General features: G+C 48.6%; 1 protein-coding gene across 5 annotated transcripts in view; it reads right to left on the minus strand.

Moving 5' to 3' along the window:
- Positions 1-623: 623 nt before the first annotated feature.
- AUTS2 (activator of transcription and developmental regulator AUTS2) overlaps positions 624-19,442 on the minus strand; it is a gene marked incomplete at its 5' end in the record, with an annotated part of 1,137,287 nt that continues 1,118,468 nt past the window's right edge. For 4 of the 5 annotated variants that reach the window (XM_079718778.1, XM_079718777.1, XM_079718776.1 and 1 more), the window contains 8 exons: positions 624-2,728; positions 5,265-5,487; positions 6,608-6,691; positions 7,632-7,709; positions 11,291-11,432; positions 14,643-14,714; positions 16,953-16,982; positions 18,218-18,289. In XM_079718778.1, coding sequence (XP_079574904.1) covers positions 1,495-2,728; positions 5,265-5,487; positions 6,608-6,691; positions 7,632-7,709; positions 11,291-11,432; positions 14,643-14,714; positions 16,953-16,982; positions 18,218-18,289 — 1,935 coding nt within the window. In that variant the 3' untranslated portion in view covers positions 624-1,494. The remainder of the gene's footprint in view (positions 2,729-5,264; positions 5,488-6,607; positions 6,692-7,631; positions 7,710-11,290; positions 11,433-14,642; positions 14,715-16,952; positions 16,983-18,217; positions 18,290-19,442) is intronic. The other variant, XM_079718779.1, reaches the window with a different exon arrangement.

Below are 19,442 nucleotides of genomic sequence, written 5' to 3' on the forward strand. Positions count from 1 at the left end.
AGACCAAATGGAACTAATTTTATTTCATACATATATTTTACAGTCCAGTAGACAAGATATATTGTATGTCTTTGCTAGTAAAGTCATATTCTCTCCAAATATGTAGACAAGAGGATGAATGTATTATAAAAGTATCATGAAGAGACAGATTTGATGCAAACTCAAAAACACACACACACACAAGACCGTCTCTCCGCCGCCACCTTTCACCCTCTGGAATGCTCCCCGGCCCCACAAGGTTGACCTGTTTCGGCTACTCCCAGACTTGATTACCAACGGGAACATGGTGAGCCACACTAGGAAATATGCACCTTGACTTCATCAGTTATTGAATACAGTGAAAACATATCCATCATCTGAGAAAACTCGAAGCTTTCTTTCAGGATCTGTTTGTTTGGGTGTAACTGAATCTCATTACAGAACGAGGAGGTGTGTACAGATAGGAAACAGGACACACTAAAAAAACGCATGGTTCCCACATGAGGGGTGTGTGAAATCACGTGACTGATGGTGACGAGATGCTGGCGGCCTGTTTGTGTCCCCTGATTTTGGCATCTGACAACTCCCATCCTCCCTGGCACTGGTTGTTCATGGCCTCGGTTACCTTTCCGGGGCTGCACTCCCCACTTCCCCCAAAGGCCCACAAGCAGCAACTTCAGATGCAAAGTTTCGGCCTGGGGTCCTATTTGCAAAATCGGGTGTTTCTCCGTTTGAAATAACAAGCAAGGCAAACAGAGTCATATCACGTAAGCGCTTGTTCAGGGAAAATATGACCTTAAGTATGTTGTAAATGGACTTGAAAAGGCTCCTTTGAGTTAGGCGGGCTTTTGTGAAAAGCCCTAACATTCATTGCATAGTTGAAGGGTTTAGCTGTCTAGAACAATACATGGGAACACAGCCGAAGCCGACTGTGCTCACTGATATTAAGTCTGCAAATAGCACATTTTAAGAAGTGTTAATGTATTATGTTACTTAATCTTTATCTATTTACATCTGTACAAAGTAAAGCTTTCATCTTACCCTTTGCATATATGAACCATTAGCTCATGAAGCAATCTTTTTTTTTTTTTTTTTTTTTTTACATAACTATGTACACAGCCTTCCCTTCTCATCTGAAAGACCTCTGCACGGTGGATTGTGTGGACTGTTGTCTCCTCCCCCCGCCCCCCCCCATCATCACCACACTGGCGTGTGTTGTCATCTTCACTGTTTTGGTTCGAATCAAAAAGTTTTATACGAGAAACCAAAAGAGTGGGGAGACATGAGAACATACGAATCGGCTAAAAGATCTGAAAAATTTCAACATAGAATATACAAAAACATTTCAAAATCTGCACTGAGTCTATACACTTTTTACAAGGGGAAGTGCTGGGGGCTCCCCCCGCCCCGTCTGCGTCGGTCGAGACGCGGGACTTCTGCCCGCGCGCGCTCTCGAGTCTGGCGCCGGCGGCCGCGGGCTCTCTTCCTCCTCTTCGCGCGCATCCCGTCCTCTCCTTACCGGGCTTCGATGTCCTTCAGCGTGTGGGAGGGCGGCCGCTCCCTGATCTCCGCGGACAGAGGGGTAGTCCTCCGGGGGGACACGGGGCGGCCCCCCAGCGTGGAGATGAGCGGGGGAGGCGCGCTGAGCGCCGCCGTCGGGGGCGTCTTGTTGAGCAGTCCGTTCTGGTGGCCCGCGGTGGGGCTGATGCGTGGGTAGTGCATGCTGGGCAGGCCGGGCGCGATGAGGCCGGGGTGGGGCAGGTGTCCGTCCAGGGAGGCGGGGTGCACGGCGTGGAGCCGCGGGTGCTCGTAGTCCTCGCGGAGCACGTGCAGGCGCTCCCGCTCGTCCAGGTGCGCCCCGCGCTCGTGCTCCCGCCGCGCGTCCACCGACAGCGGGTGGTGGTGGTGATGGTGGTGGTAGTCGTGGGGCTCCCGGTCCCTGAAGGAGCGGTCGGCTTCGTACAGCCGGGGGGCCGAGAGACGGTGCAGGGGGTCGCTCCTCAGCAGGAAGTCCCTGCCCAGTGGGTCTCTCCGGTGAATGTCAAGTTCCCGGTAGGGATCCCTCAACGGGTCCCGGATGGGGTCCCAGTGGAAAGGAGGATATGGGAAGCGCTCTCCGCCCGGGATGGGGCTGATGCCCATGAAAGGCGTCATCATGCGAGTCCTGTCCAGGCTGCTGATGCTGTTCATGGGGTGTATGCCCGTCACCCCCACGGTCATGGGCATGGAGGCCAAGGGCCCTGGGTGCACGCTGGCCGAGGAGCTGGGAGGCGGTGGCGGCGGCTCCGAGGACCGGTGGCTCTGCGGGGCCTCGGCGGGCAGGTCGTGGTCTTCCTTGCGCTCCTCCTTCACCTTGACCTCGGCGCTCTTCTTGGGGTTCTCATAGGCCGGCTCGCCCTTGCGCGGCTCGGCCTCGCGGCTGGCGGCGCTGCCTGGCCTGGCGCTGTCGCTGGCAGGCACCCGCGCGTAGGGCGACGGCACCCGGGCTAGCTGCTTGGCTTCCTCGCCCGTGCCGCGGCCGTCCTTCTCGGGCAGGGGGCCCTCCTTCGCCTTGTGCTCGTCGGCGCCCAGGTCCTTGCGGGATTCCGAATGCTCTCTCTCCCTGTCTTTGGATTTGTCTTTCTCACGAGCCTCGGTGCTCAAATGAGCCCTCATCTGTTCGGTGGAGCTGCGGCCGTGCCCCAGGGTGCTCCCCGGGAGGACGGGTGCTGGTGAAGGGTGGCTGGAGTGTCTCTTCTCGACGCTTTCCCTGAGGAGGAGACACCAGGAAGCAAATGAGACGGGCTGCCGGCCAGCCAGGGGCTGCCGATGAGAAGGTGGGAAGAGGCCGCGCGGGGCTCTGGCCCCCACATTCCCCTGGGCAGCCGCACGTGCCCTTCGTGGGCAGGGTGACCAGCCACCCTGACCTGACTGGCCTAGATTTTAGAGGAAGCTCGAGGGGGTGAAGTGCTAGGGATGACGAGGGTGGGAGCGTCTGAGGCAGGGAATGACGCTCGGTGTGTAAGAGGCACGGGCCTGAATGCAGGCCAGGGAGGGAGAGCTTTCAGAAACCTGAACCGACCAGCGTGGTCAGTGCATCAGTGATGGGACCACACAGCCCGTCTGCCTAGAGTCTCAGGATCTTTTAGCGTCAAGAATCAAGTTTTAAGAGCCCCAAACCTTCCTTGCAACATTGCAATTCAGAGCCAGTGGGAGGAGAGTAACGGGGAGATTATGGGAACATCTCTGTCCCGAGGTCGGGACGAAGGGCTGGTTTCAGAGAAAAGGGGGCAGATACAGGGCGGCCTCCAAGAGGCAGCACCGAGGGGGTTAAAAGGGAAACCACAGTTTCTGGATGTTGGGGGTGCAAAAAGCACCTCTGCATTAGGAAGGAGAAGAAAGCCATAATCTGTTGAGAAGATAGATAGAGGAAAGCCAGAAGGAAAAGTGGGTCCAGAGACACAAAACCTCAAGGGACAGGTTGGGAACAAGTTCCATCTGTGAATGGAAATGTGAAGGAGAAGCTGAGAGGCCTGTTTTGGGTGGGGACTTACTTAAGAGTACGGGGCACAAAATGCAAAGCAACAGAGGACAATACAGTAAAATATGAAGAGGCCGGACCAGGAATCCGGTGTTTTTTAGAGACCCCCCCAGAGACAGACCTGGCAAAGGTGAGGAGGGAAGCAGGAAGCCTGGGTGGCTCAGAAGGCAAGGGGGCCCTGGGGGAGAAATTAAGGAGGTTTCCCCTACCAGTTTTGTTTCTAGCCAATATGCAAAGGCTAAGAAGGAAGAGCATCTTTAAAAGGTAAGAATAGGGCTTCCCTGGTGGCGCAGTGGTTGAGAGTCCGCCTGCCGAGGCAGGGGACACGGGTTTGTGCCCCGGTCTGGGAAGATCCCACATGCCGCGGAGCGGCTGGGCCCGTGGACCATGGCTGCTGAGCCTGCATGTCCGGAGCCTGTGCTCCGCAACGGGAGAGGCCGCAGCGGTGAGGGGCCTGCGTACCGCAAAAAAAAAAAAAGGTAAGAATGGAGACCAGTGTGTTTTATTAAGTTTCCTGACTTTCATCTGAAAGGCCATTTTCGACGGCATCAAGAAAAGCGGGGCAAGGTTTGCTGCCATATCCTGCCTTCTCTTCACTGACAGACCGTCCAGAGAGCTCCTGGTCCAGGGGCTGCCGGCTCCAGACGCGCCTCACTCTGGCAGTTAACAGCTCAGAGCTGCATGTCATAAACGGTCCTCCCATTGGCTAAGAGATTTTTACCATGCTGTCCTGAAGGAAAAATTCGTCTTCTTCTTTTATAAGAAAGAAATCAGTTGGCATGATGGCCTATGATGGTCTACTTAATCTGCTGCATTTAAAGCCTGCAAACTTGAATCCTTTTAAATCCCTAGGAAACACGTACATATGTATACACACATACACACACACACAATATACACAGTAAAGAAAAACTAAAGATTTGGATCGTATTTGAGATTTAAATACCAAAAGGAAAGTGTTATTAGGTATTTTCTGTCGAGCGTTATCTTGTGTATTCCTTGCTAGTTCATTCAAAATGAAAATACCCTAAAGAAAGGGGGGAAAAGGGGGTATGCTTTGTCAAGAATGCTTAATGACATTCTTCAGAAAAAATAAGACATTTTCCTCTTTAAGGCTAATTCTTTTTAGGCATGGGTTACCACATATGGAGATAAAAATGGTTAGTAAAATTAATTATCCACTGGCAAAACAAAACCCAAACCCAAACTGCTTGGTGAGGTTTCTCTAAATCTGGGTTAGCAAAATTTTATCAGTTATCTGTGAGCCCAGGATTTGAGTTTGAACAAAATTTGAGAAAAGTACAATGAGACAATGGAAACATGACTTTCTAAAAGAAAACAAAAAAGGGAGAGAGAGAGAGAGCAAAAAACCTATGGATGAGTCAATGGACTGCACGAACTTGAAAGCAAAGATGGTGTTGATTCATGCTGTGTGTGTCTTCCGGTCCAGGCTCCATCTTGCTACCTTTTTGAGAGAGATTTATGTTTGGAGAGACTACTGCTCACGGGGACCTTGAGTGTGGAGCTGCTCTTGAGTCAGGATTCGCTTGCTCTGTACTGGATACGGAACTGTGATGCTGGCCTGTGGTCACGATGCACTGAAGGGCCGGGCGGGGGCAGGGTGGGCGGGGGGGACACCACCCCGGCTGCGTGAGGGGCCGAGGCTACAGCTGAAGCACGAGGCTGGGCTGGGGAGGGTGGGTGGCCGGTACTTGGCCCAGAGCGGGCTCCCCCATTGGGACTCGAGAGCGGGTTCTTTGCGTACCTTTCTTTGTCATCTTTACTAACGGATGAGTCTCGTTTATCTACATCTCTATCTCTGTCATGAGCTGCAGCGGACGCGCTACGCTCCAGCTCCCCTGGCTTCAGCCAGGGCGGAGGGGTCGGGAACGACGGAGGCGTTCGGTGCAGCCGGTTCCAGGGCTCGTGAGGATTGCTAAAGTTCTGCACACTGGGGCCATCCTTGTGGCCGAACACTGAGTTGGGTGCTGAAATGGTGAAGTGGAGAACAAAAAGGTTTCAGAGAAATTATATAATCTGCTGTAATGAAGGTACTTACCAAAAAACGTTTAACAGCATTCAGAGTTAAAATGAATACATATTATTGGGAGCTGGAAAAGGAAAGGAGATTAACAGATTCATTAGAGGAGCTTGTCCTACACTGGAGAGGTAAGTAAGCTCACAGCTTTTTTTCTTTTTTTTTAACCAAAGGCAAAGGGGCGGGAGGGGCTGATTACAAAGGAAAGGGACCCAACAGGTATGGGGATCACCTAATCACGCCTATCTGGCACTCGCAGACGTCCCGAGCATGCAGAGGAGTGTATTTGGATGGTGTGACCTAGGTCAGTAGCTCAGTTCAGAGCAGAATTCATGGTTATCCTCTGCCCGCCACAACCCTGCTAATACGACTGCTGCCCCGTCCACAACCTTAGTGACCAAAACTAGAGTCAGCAGAGACCAGACAGGGTCCTGATCCAAATAGACATATATGGTCTCCATGCTATATGGAACTGTGATGGCTGCTTCAAGCTGCACTGTAAGTCTCCTATAGCCGGAGGGCATGACGTATGGATGGCACGAAAGAAAACAAGCTGATCTTCAGTGGCTAAAGCATGTTTAGAACAGGAGCCCTTCCTACTTTAGACAGACTTCTTAGCAGTGGAAAACTACACAGTCTTCCTGGATTATGCAGCACCTCTCTTGACTGTCCTGAGCCTGCATTGCTTTCCTGTTCTTCAGTGTGTTTTCTCACTCCCCATAAAGCAAGATGAAATTTAAAAGTTGTCTTCACGTCTAATGGGAGCTGTGGCTAAAATGTGGGATGGTAGAGATGGAATAAGGATGAAACTGTGAACTTCAGCAAACTCTCTGGAGTTCAATTGACTACACTACCTTTCCTGACCCTCAGGAACATAGATCAACTGCGGGCTAGCCTTAAAACGTTGGTTTAGACCTAACTCCACTGATTAGGCCTGCTTTTGCAATGACATAACCTAAATTTGTTTCCCAAGAGCGTGGTTCCCTTTTATCTAGAAAGGTCTTGAGCCACAGACAGATCAGAGTAGATAAATAATTTAAGGCAGATTTTAAAAAGTTAGCGGTACTCACTAACTGCAGGATTTCCAAGTCCCCCGAAGGCATTGCCACCAACTGCTGCCAGGCCAGTGAACGTAGACGGCCGATTAAAAGGCTCTGCAGACAAGATTGGGGAGAAAGACATGGTTGCAGGACTCCACTGAGTGAGGAAGCCAAGAGCTTCCTGGGAGCCGGGAAGGCAGTGGGGGATCCTTGTCCCATTTATACTCAGACCTGACCTGTCCCACTTCTCCTGCCAGATTATGCCAAGGGTTTTCATCCTTTTGCATTTGGGCACTGGGTTAGCAAAATATTTATGAAAGCTATTTTCCAGAACTATGCATTTTGCCCCATTTCTCTTTTGCTGGGTGGGGAACGCTGCTCAGGCCACAGTACGCTCAGATGCCTCCCTGCCTGTCTCCCCTCTTCCCAGAATGTGCCGTGTCGGCTCTCGTAGACCAGAAGTAAGATGGCAGCTTAAAATCAATCTCTCAATGAAATTCTGAGGGCACACGTATCCTATACCCTGTCGTTGGGCATACCACTGCCTGCATCTGCTTGTGCACGTGCAGAAAACATCAAATAAATAAAGGCCACAAAAAAGCACCTTTACTAGGAAGAGCTATAATAGGGTTGTGAAATGTGAAGTGATTAAAAGTACTGGATGCTGTGTCTCTTCATAGCATCATCGTGTCCTTTCCACCTCCATGGGTGCCTTTATGTGGGCAAGAGCTTCTCCAAGGGGCAGGGACAGGCTGCTGTAAATGTGGATGCCCTGGGGTTCCATGGTATGGCTTTCACCCACCGCACCCTCAGCAAGTCTACACACAACCACTACTGCGCACAGATCTACTACTTGAAGAACACGGTATGAGAGGTGCTGAAATCCTGGAGATGGACGGCGGGGATTCAGAGTTCTACAAGATCACCACCACCTAAAGCAGTAAGTGACTTATCTGGGACTATGGCCCACTTAGCAGGAAGTGTAGCAGAACGCAGTGAACAAAGGTTTTTCTGAGATGCACACGTCGTTGCCCGTCGCGGATGGGCAACTCACCGAGGTGAGCAGCAGGGTTAAGGAAGTTGCTGTGATGAGGAGGTGGCCCAAAAGGGGTCCCGGTTGGGTGTGCAGCACCTGTTAAGTCAAATATAATGGAGTTAGATTTCAGAGGAAGCCAACTTCTACAATGCCATTGGCTCCCGGTCACCAAAGGACCCCAGGAGAGCACGTTAAAGTAAGAACATAGCTGACGTCCGTCCAGGCAACACCCGGGGAAAGAGAAACATGCTTATCAGGAGGCAGAAAATAAATCACCCCCTTTCCTGGCCGGGATGGCCACCACCAAAGAGAGGTATTACTTTTTTTTTTAACATCTTTATTGGAGTATAATTGCTTTACAATGGTGTTAGTTTCTGCTGTGTAACAAAGTGAATCAGCTATACATATACATATATCCCCATATGCCCTCCCTCCCTATCCCACCCCTCTAGTTGGTCACAAAGCACTGAGCTGATCTCCCTGTGCTATGCGGCTGCTTCCCACTAGCTAGCTATTTTACGTTTGGTAGTGTATATATGTCCATGCCACTCTCTCACTTCGTCCCAGCTTACCCTTCCCCCTCCCCGTGTCCTCAAGTCCATTCTCTATGTCTGCGTCTTTATTCCTGTCCTGCCCCTAGGGTCTTCAGAACCATTTTTTTAGATTCCATATATATGTGTTAGCATACAGTATTTGTTTTTCTCTTTCTGACTTACTTCACTCTGTATGACAGACTCTAGGTCCATCCACCTCACTACAAATAATTTCATTTCTTTCTATGGCTGAGTAATATTCCATTGTATATATGTGCCACATCTTCTCTATCCATTCATCTGTCGATGGACACTTAGGTTGCTTCCATGTCCTGGCTATTGTAAATAGTGCTGCAGTGAACACTGTGGTACATGACTCTTTTTGAATTATGGTTCTCTCAGGGCTGACACACAGTACTGGAAACCTGGAGAGAAAATGCCAGTGGGGCAGGGAGTTCTGTAACCAAGTAAGCTTGGAGAAATGCCAGGTAAAAACCGTGAAGCAAGGTTCTTTTACTGAAGGAGTAGGAGCTGTGACTATGTTCTCTCAGTCTCTAAAAGGGCAACATCTGGCCATGGGCTACTTTCTTCAGAGACATCTCTGGGGGCAAGACTTTCACTCTGAGAATCACTGTCTAATCCAGGTGCAGGAGCGGCCGTCACGAAGCTGTGTCTCTGGGCTGCACCGCTTGGGCCTTTGTGGAATCTCTTTTCCTGAGGATGTGTTCGCCGTCACAGACCCGCATTGAAGGAGATTATAAAGCCCGACCCCACGAAACTCACTGTGAGTTACATCAGGTTGTGGGAAATGAAGTCCTCCATAGCTTCAGTGCCAGGAAAAGCTAGTTTATTCACTTGCTTCTGGACACTGCTAATCTTAAATCACCTCTATTAGTCTTTACCTTGCCTGCCAGGGAACTCCGGTCTACCTTAGTGCTCGTCTTTCCTTAGGTTTTCCCTTTATCCACGTTTCTTCCTCTACTTTGTTTGGCCTTGAACAGTATGTATTTCCTTAGGATGCCTCAAATCCTTTTCTTGAAGGAAGAGAGAGACAGAGTGTGCACCTGTGAATTAGGGAAGGACACTATTTCCAAAAACTTAGGGCATCCACCTGGCTTGCTGACGTGCAGCTGACAGCTGAGAAGGCAGGTTCTCCGGGAGACCGGCTTGGCTCTAGACAAGAGATGGGCCAAGGTCATCTGAAGATGTCCCCTTCGTCATTTCGGGCACTAGTGCCCAACAGCAAGATGGAAGTGGTTGAATTTAACAAGTATGCATAAATTATACTTACCAGTTAAAAGTTTCACCATTTGGGGAAAAATCTGATATTGATTACACTAGAAAAGACTACCTTCCAGCATAGAAGTATAAACCGGGACTGAATGGATTTACCAATAACTAAAACTATTCCAAGAATCCCTTGCATTTTGACTGAGTTCGTAGAAACGAATACAAATTCCTTCAGGAACATAAATTAAGTGGAGGAGGGTTGTCCCTTCAACACCCTATTAATTTATGTTTGGGGTTTTTTATTCCCCAGCCTGGAAGGGCCCTGTGGGCCTGGGGTGCGGAGGAAGCCACACAGCATAGGAGAACATCGGTCAGAGCCACGGCATCGGAAGGCACCTGAGGAGTTATCTGTTCAGCCCTATATGGTGGCTTATTCACCACCCAGAAAGTGCAAAAATGACACCACCTCCACAGGGCAAATACAGCCCAGCACATTCATTAGGTGTGAACAGTGTTGCCAGCTAAATAAAAATTTGGCTGCACACTGTGTAGTACAAGCTAATGAATGCTTCGATGAGGATCGGAGCTTCGCTCAGCGCGGGGCCCCCAGGGGTGCCTCACAGTTCAAGAATTATTGAAGCAAAAGAAGCCAGTTCATCTGCTTGGCTCAGATGGAAGCCAGGGAGAAATCTATTTCTCTCCAAAAATTGCTCTTCATGTAGCCCTCAGAGCCTAGGTGCCATGGTAACGAAGACTTCAAACATATCCCTAGATGGAACTGACAGAGAGAAACCTGAGACCTTAGCAAATTCCATCTACCCTCAAGACGGCGCCCTTACTCTGGCGACAAGGCCCATTAGAATAGTGATTGCTTGCAGTGCGGGTGGTCCTTTCTTCCTGAATGGAGGAGCCTTAGGTCCACCAAAAACGAGTCTTGAATAAAGCCTGGGAAGGTGGCAGGCGGGATGGGTGTGAAACTTGCTCGCTAAGGACTAGAAACAGGGACCCCCTTGAACACTTACGTCCAGAAGAATAAATTCTACGCCGCACAGTGGGTAGGAAGTCATGGAGCCTGTCACTAGAATGAGCTCGGCGTTGTCCTTTACGAGGTTTACCCAGTGGAACCCATGTGCCAGGCACTGTGCGCTGAAGGTAATTTTAGAAAAGACTGAATGTTAAGGAATCTTTGATACCGGTAGGGCTGCTCTCGTCCACCTAATGCTCCTGACGGCCACTGCCTTTGTCTGCATGGTCCTGGAGCAGGACTGGGCGGGTTATCTGATGCAGTGATGATCAGGGACCCACTTCGGCACATGCACAAGGCACTTGGAAGTGTGTCTTCTCAGAGGTTAATGAATAGACCTGTTGGGGGTTTTACACGCTGTCCCCTAAATTTCCTGCATCGTTACAACCAACCAGGCAAGAATGTTTAGTCCTGTAATTACAACCAATTCACCCTCCCCGTCACAGACCACATGGCCAGCAACTACTTTAATTGTATTTCTTTATCCTCAGACCCTCACGCACGGCATGACCGAGCATCATGGTGTGAAACCACCGAGTGCTCTGTGGGCAGGGACAGTGAGAGCAGCCGCATCCTTACACAACTCCTGGCATTGTTTCCTTCCGATTAGCCCTTGCAAGCTCTCAGATCTTTTTCGATAGCATTTGACATGCCTGTGAGTTATAGTGGTTTAATAGAGAAGCAATATGAGCCCCCGAACGGAGAGATGGTCTTTTTCCTTCTTTTGTGGAAGGGGGCGCATCCATGGAGAAGGGCCCATCTCCCGAGATGCGCTGTGATACTGCCTTGCAAACTGACATACGTTGTAGCGTTCAGGCGGCCCAGAGCTCAGATGTAACTTATCCAGCTACCTGAGAACTACGTTTCCCAGCTCGCCCCTCGGAACTCACCAGCGGCAGAGAACAAAGTTGAAGGCCGTGCCAGGTCATGCGGGTGGTGGATGGCTCCAAAGAGGCTGGGACCCGGAGGACGGCTTAGGAACTCGGGCTTCAGGCCAAAGTCCAGCTTGTGTGGGTCTGACTGCATCTGTTTCTACAGCAGCAAGGGGGGAGGAAAGGATGGCACCCCAAGAGGAACAGCAGGGAAGAAAAACATTAATGAGGAGGAGGCTGAGACCGAGAGAGTCAACACTATGAACTCGGGCCCTGAGCCCTCGTCAGGTTCAAGTTTACAAACGCTGTGAGAACACAGCAACCCACAATCCATTTTACCCTCCAATGCCAGAAAAGCGGGGCCAGCAGGGCCCGCGGTTCATAGCAGAAATGTCAAGGGGCAAAACTTGGGTTCGGTCTCTGAGGTTACAGGGGTCTGAGGGACAGAACCACGGACTAGTTACCGAAACCACCACCATTCCGAAGTCGTTTAGGATTTGCCGCGAAAGCTCCTTTCAGCAAGTTTTTAAATGATAGTGTTTTAAAGCTCATTTTATTAGGGATTCTGCATGAATACTCTGCTGTGTAAATTAATTGTTTAATGACTCTTTGCCATGCTCTAATAGCTCACAGTACATTAGTAGCTGAAAGTTATAAAGAAATATTTGCATGCCTACAAGCTAATTTTCAAACGATCGTTGTTACATATTTTTAAAGAAACACAAACGAAGTAGGGATATTAATTTTACTAATGGGGGCTTTTTACTGTGCCCGCTACACTCCCAGTTAGCTGAGGAAGAGATCAGGCCAGACCAGTAAACCTTCCAGAACCTCTCTTGCTGTGAACTCCTTGCCATCAACTGCAATCTATTTATCCGCCCTTCCGCTAACCTGTCAGCTCACCTTCCTCTGAGGCTGTAGGGACCAGCTCATCACCTTCCTCCTAGTTGCTCCTGCTGGCCTCACTCTGGAGGCTGGCAGCCTCTCCTGCGGCATGGTTTACAAACTGCCCCACCTTCTCGATTCTCAACAGCCTTCTCGGCGTTGGCCTCACCCCGCCCCCGATGAGCGCCGACCCTCGACCTGGGCCTCTCCCCTCGCCCCCTCCTCTCAAGCTCTCCGGCCTCCCAGTCCTTCACGGCCCTTCCTCGGTTTCCGACCTCGCCTTTCCCATCTCTTAGGCTCGTCGGATGTTCTCTGTCCGTTTGGCCCCACTCCCCCTCTATCTCCCTCATGTCCTGTCACACAGTAACGTCCACAAGGCGACATCTGATCTAACTTGTGCAGGAGTCAGAGACAAGAGGGGTTCGCCATCCCCTAGCGCCGAACCCTACACCATCCTGCAATCCCACTCACCCATCCTTCCCAGGTAGGATGAAACCCACCCGAAACCCTCAAGCTGGCAGCAACACCCCGGGAAGCAGATCACACGTTCACCATTTTTTCCACACACACCAACCCTCACTACTGAACTCTGAGCAACTAGACACCGGGACAGAGGCATGCCCTGAGCCTGCAGCAGTAAGAACCTGCGAGCAGTGGGCTCTCCCAAGAAGTAGCTGGTGAGTGGCTAAAAGAACGAGTAAATGAACATTACTCGGGAACCATGCAATTTCTGCTCAAATCTACGGGGAATTCTCTCATGAAAGGCCCACTAACAAGTAATAGCCACCCCCCAAACAAAGCTGCTAATCCACTATGAATCTATAAAAATCTTTTGAGTGCCTCCTTTAATTTGGCTGCCAAATTATTTAGTGCTAATACTGCACGGTACACAGCACAGTTCCATTAACCACAACTTAGGTCCGTGAAGCAAAATGGAGCTTGGGGATTACAAAGAATTTGCCGGAAAGGGAAGATGAACAGCTATCTCCTGTGCAAGAGGTCTTCCTAATTGAACTGGGATAATGAACCTCTGAGTCACTGGGGACACGCTTGTGGAAAGGAAGATGCTAAAGTGGCACCTATGACATCCTTCATCGCTTTTAACCAAACGAGTCACCAGGAGGACGTGTTTTACCCACCGTTCCGCTAACCACGTCATCCAGAACAAAAGTGAATTGAACTAACCAGCAAAATCTAGTTAGCTCTTCAGAGCACATGCGTTTTCTAATGAAGCTAAACCAACAGGTTTCTAATAAAGCCTCGCCTAACACTAATGTCAAGGTGAGCAAGACTCACCGATGGGATATTCTGAGAAAGAGCAGGTATTTGGTACCAAAGCAAGATATCTTAGTGACCTCATTCACTGAGGGTGGCTTTTTAATTTCTAACTAGGCAGGTTTTTAAATAATTGTTTAACCATTAAAAATAAAAATTCTGGGATGACTAGCTCTCCTCCCTCCTTCTTTTTTTATTCTGATGATGGCCCCCGAATGCTGTTAGGACTAAAAGCTTGTTCATGAAAATATGGATTCCAGTGGAAGTTTATTGGAATTACTTGATTGGTATAGTTACTCAGACTGTAAAATCTGGACTTGTCAGTTAGTTTGGTCCCTAAGTTGACCAGTGATGTCATATCGGGTCATCTGCAGAAGTTCTTCATCTGTTTTCTATTTCATCATAAAGCCCTGGTAATGCATGGAATGTATTCATCTGTATGATGAAAGTACAGACAAAAAAGAAAAATCTCCCAAGGATAGGTAAGGTAACCAGCCAGACGGCAGTTCTGACAAGCACTGACTGTAGTCTGACCTCTGGCATTGGTCATCAGGAGGACGAAGGAGAGCGGGGATAGGTCACTGTAAACCAAATACCACTTCTAGAAGAGGAATTTTTAATAATATGATTGCTAATGGAATCATCATATAGGCCTAAATGAGTAACATATTGGGCATAAATGATCATTTTTTCTAAAGCCATAAAATGAAAAGAATAACAAGGTCCTACTGTATAGCACAGGGAACTATATTCAATATCCTGTAATAAACCGTAATGGAAGAGGAAAAAAATTTTTTTTCTAAATGCTTGGGAGAAAAAAAAGAATGTACCAATTCTTACAGAAAAAATTTTTCATGTACAGCTCTTCCTAGACACTAAGTATTTTCCATACTAATACTTGTCACTGTAATTAGATTACCCAAAACTTTATTTTAGGATTTAATCTATAGAGGCCCTTTGGATCAATAAGATGACAAAATCATTAAAAAAAAAATCAGGATGTTATCAGTTTGCTTCTGTTTTGCTATTTGCTGGTGATCTCCCTAATAGCAAGATTGCCAAATAGCTTTTCCAAGAGAGACCTGATCCTGCCTGCCTGCCTGCCTGCCTGCCTGTGGGACTTTAGAATCTGTTTCAATGCTTCCTCAATCGAGAGATCACACGCCCGCAGGTGGGCACCCCTCCCCAAGACTAGGAAGGCAAGACTGACCTTGACTTTCTGTTGGTGGTGGTAGATCTGCCAGGCAATATGAACATGCATAGCACACCACTTCCCTGGTTTCTGGAACAAGAAAGAGCAACATGGTCAGAAGGAAGACTTTCAGAGAAAACCCGCTTTAACTTCCCCAAAGCTTCCAGCAGATTCTAGCTGCAGAGGCTTTTTCCACAAAACGAGATGCTTTGTCCCCTCCAAGTGCCCTCTCTCAGCAGCAGTCTGGTGCCCGGGCTAGAGAGAGCCCCAGCGGGCTGTACCTTCCCTGCCACGGGAGCCCGAGCTGGCAGCTACTCCTCAGAAAACCAGCCCCGAGGAGGACCTCCCTGGTTACCAAGGAGAACGTGGCAAAGCCTGAATCCCACTTTGTGCCCCCTCTCTCTCTCTCTTCTGGCGCCAGCTGGCAGGCCTGGTAGAGTGAAGCCCTACTGAACAAGCATGGCCAGGCCGTAATGCAAACTGGCTGCTCAGAAGAACTAATTAGTGCATGGCCGTGAACCACTTCGAAAGCAAGAGAGGGGACAGAACCTGTGTCACCTCCCCCAACACTGGGGTGTTTTTTTTTTTAAACCCCCAAAGTGGAACAAAGAAATCCACCACATTTTTACTGAAGCCCAGTTCCCACAAGTGCTTCATTAAGAGTCAACTGCCCATTCGTGTTGGGTGGCATGGTTCATTTCTAAGTGAAAAAAGAAACAGAGAAGAGAACTCGCTCCTTTCTCCTCTCTAGGCCTCTACAGAGTGCCTGCCCTACCCTCTGGGAGGGTATCAACCCTCGTCTCTCAAACTAGTTCACGTCTTTGCTCTCTAAGCTGCGGAGTAGCTGTGAGCTCTGTCTCACTACCTGGGGGGCAGGGACCACCTCGTGCCACTTCACTTGTATTCCTGCTACATAATCCACCCGTAAGCTCCGAACATGAGCTCAATAACAACAGGACGGATGAGAAGAAACAGTGCCCCATTCCTACACTGGCAAAGGACAGACACTTTTGGTTTCTATATTAAGGAGCCGCTTCTGAAATACATACTTAAATCCAAGTTTGGGTTCAGTTCTGTTGTAATGAAATTATGGGTCATTTGAAATCGCCTAAGTGATGACACCATCCTCCTTTCTCCCCCTTTGGAGAAACTGAATTATCTGATTATATGCACCAGAAAGGGGTTCAGTAGAGAAATCTACTATCCATCCATCTTCCATCCAACCATCCATCATCCCCCCGCCCACCACTCCCCACTCCCCACATACACCAAGGAAGTCAGCACTTCTTCAGAGGACATTTGCTGGCCATGCTCCAGACCTCTCAAGACAAACCAATACTTCTAGTAGCTTTCTTTTTTTTTTTTTTTTAAATATAAATTTACTTATTTTTAGGGCTTCCCTGGTGGCGCAGTGGTTGAGAGTCTGCCTGCCGATACAGGGGACGCGAGTTCGTGCCCCGGTCCGGGAAGATCCTATATGCCGCGGAGCGGCTGGGCCCGTGAGCCATGGCCTCTGAGCCTGCGCGTCCGGAGCCTGTGCCCCGCAACGGGAGAGGCCACAACACTGAGAGGCCCGCGTACCGCAAAAAAAAAAAAAAAAAAAAAAATTTACTTATTTTTGACTGCATTGGGTCTTCATTGCTGCGCATGGGCTTTTCTCTAGTTGTGGTGAGCGGGGGCTACTCTTCGTTGTGGTGCACAGGCTTCAGTAGTTGTGGCTCATGGTCTCTAGAGAGCAGGTTCAGTAGCTGTGGCGCACGGGCTTAGTTGCTCCGCGGCCTATGGGATCTTCCCGGACCAGGGCTTGAACCCGTGTCCCCTGCATTGGCAGGCGGATTCTCAACCACTGCGCCACCAGGGAAGCCCCTTCTAGTAGCTCTTTTCTGCACCAGAGAAAAAGGTCGAATGGCTGTGACAAGTCAACATCACTTAGTGCAGAAAGAGGCAGCCACCAGCCAAAATAAATAGACCCGGATATGTATTTTCTCGGTGCAAGAGAAACGGTGGAGCTCAGTGGAATCCTAATTTCAGCCTATAGCTTAAGTCCTTCCCTTAAGTTTTCCACAAGTCAAACCTTTTGCCAGAACTAACAAGAGCATCTGACTCAGTTGAATTTTATCTGTTCGCTTTATCTCCATGGCCTGGCGTCCTCCAATGCTCAAGGCAAAACCATTTAGGCCATTTTCAATCACACTCTGAAAAACCTGACCACTGTCGTTCCAACATTTTACTCCAGTGTTTCTGTGGCTTGTTTCCTTATAATTGTATTTTTAACCCTCTGGGAGTCAAACAGGGGTTGCAAGACAGTTCTAGAAGAAGCTTGCTTACCCTTAACATAGGTCTGAAAGGATCTGTCAACTGTGAAGAGAAAATGACAACTTGGTTACATGGCTGTCACTCAAACAATTGCTCTAATTAACAAATTTGTAGTGCTTCATTAGGAGGGGAAATTAAAATGTTAGAATTTTACTTTTAAATGAGGCCCTTTTAGAGAATAATTAACCCATTTTCACACTATCAAAAGTGCCAAGCGCCCCTCCCCCACCTCACAAGCCTCGGTACATCTACGCTGACAAGCCCCCGGACAAGCTTAATCAATAGTGATTTGCCCTCTGGCAACACGATTTGTTCCCATTACACATCTGAGGAGTTTCACTGTCTTGAGCAGCCCTTCCAAACCTCACCCCATGGGTCTAAGGGAGAAGGCCTTCAGACCATGGACTTGAAAGACTGGATACTAATGATAATTAAGGAGAAGTGTCCTTTCCAGACACACAGTAGAAATAGGCTATCTTTAATAACTATCCTTAATCTGATGACTGTACATCACTTAGAGGTATAAGACGTTTCAAAGAAGTTCACTAAACATCATACAAATACACAGTTGAGTCATTTTACACATCTACCTAATTCTGGTTATCAATTTCCGACTGCCCTTATCCAGGGAAAAAGACAATATTGTAAAAGGTAATTATTTTTTCCCCATTTACTATGAAGATGAATAACAATCAATGAGACAAGATTATATCTACTGTGTAACTTCAAATTCTTTTTGAGAGTTGGTCTGTGTTATGAATAAATAACACAACCGAAGTATAATGGATATTTTATTTAGCTCCAGATAATGTAATGTAATGTGGTATGGACCCTTTTGTCCATGTGGTATGGACACCACATTACAAGTAGAGTGTTCGGAAGAGCTGTGTGGTACAGTGAGCTCCAGGAAGAAAAGAGCATAGCGCCTTTCCGTTCAAAACATTTTACAGCCGTGTCTTTTGCATGTGAGAGAAATTTTAGGAGATGGAGACAGAGGAGGCTGGCTGAGTGGAAACTACGCAAGCTCAGAGTGTCGGACTCCTGGGCTTAGACCATAAGCTGTCCCTCTGTCCCGTGGTAAGTCATTGCCCTGGTGTCACATGGCCGCAAGGGAGATTCTGTTTTCTAAGAGTAACTAGCATCTTCCACAAACTAGAAGGAAGAGCTAAGGCAGCAGCTGTTCGGCTGGGCTGAGGAAGGTGTGAGCCCTGGGCTGGCTGTCCTGGGGAGACGCCATCTGCTGTGTTACCTGAGACCCAGCCTGACCTTGCACTTACCCTCGGGTCCTTCTGGAGAAGAGTGTGTGGGACCGTCCCAGGTCGGGCAGCAACATCGATTGGGTTGGACGTCTACAAATTAATTAGACCACAGCTTAGGAAGCATATAACACGGGACACGAAAGCAAGGTCTTCCTTTCGTTCTAAATGACAGAGTTCAAACGTCCCTTTTTTGTTTGTTTCTTTCTGGAATACAAGAGTTAACGGATCCATTTTCCTCCGTGACCACATACGCTCCTCGTGAGGCCCCCGCTCCCTGTTTCCCCAGGGGACCCTGACCAGAGCCTGCCCTCTCCAGCAGTGGCATCTCCAGGCAGAGAGAGGTGCCCCTGAAAGCCATCTTCTACCGAGTTCCTGACAGCCCTGTCATTGTGGGTTTTTTGCTTTATCACCAAACCTTCCAAGAAATGCTTAAGTGAACATCATTAGAATCTGCTGTATCAGGCGCTTCTCATCAGAATAACTGAACGTGTTTTACAGACATTAAGCTAACTCTCAGTTTTAACTGGCAGACGGTAACAAGGAATTACACTCAGTAATTCCTCATTAGCAGTGGTGGGAATGGGACAAGAGAACCTCATTTGGGGACCACAGAAACCTACTGTTAAGTGATTCCTAAAGTAATTCTGCGCCATCTTTCCCATTCCCAGCACCATTCTTAAATATCATTAATGACAACAACCTTATCTGCAGGCTTTTGTCCTTTGAATTAACAACAAAAACGAAAAGCCCACTGGAGGCACAAGGCACTACTTTCTAGTGGGTCGAGGATTTAGAATATTTTTCACCAGGTATTTGATTTAAGAAACCACAACTTCTATGAATCCCTTCACACCAGGAAGTTGACTCGTGTGGAAAAAAAAGCCTGCTGAGTCTAGGCACCAAGCTCGCCTAGAAGGAGAAGGGGGCGGGGGGGCGGTGGGGGAGAAAAAAAAGAATGGAAGAAAGAAAAGCAATCAGCTGCTGTACAACTAACAATTAAGCTGGAGTTGTTAACAGCCTGATTTGCATACATATGAAGAACTCTGCTAATGAACTGCAATCTACATATTCAATCAGCAAGATGGCCTGGAAAGGCCTATTTCAACACCAGGAGAGACACTTTCTTGCCCAGATGTAGTTTTCTGTGTGATTGGATAATTGTGAGTGAGGGAAATAGTCTAATTTATTAAGTGACCTACCAGTCTGGTTGGGGATACACCAGAGATTTCCTGCAACCTAGAGG

This window comes from Hyperoodon ampullatus, assembly GCF_949752795.1.
Source record: "Hyperoodon ampullatus genome assembly, chromosome: 14".
Classification (NCBI taxonomy): Eukaryota; Metazoa; Chordata; class Mammalia; order Artiodactyla; family Ziphiidae; genus Hyperoodon; species Hyperoodon ampullatus.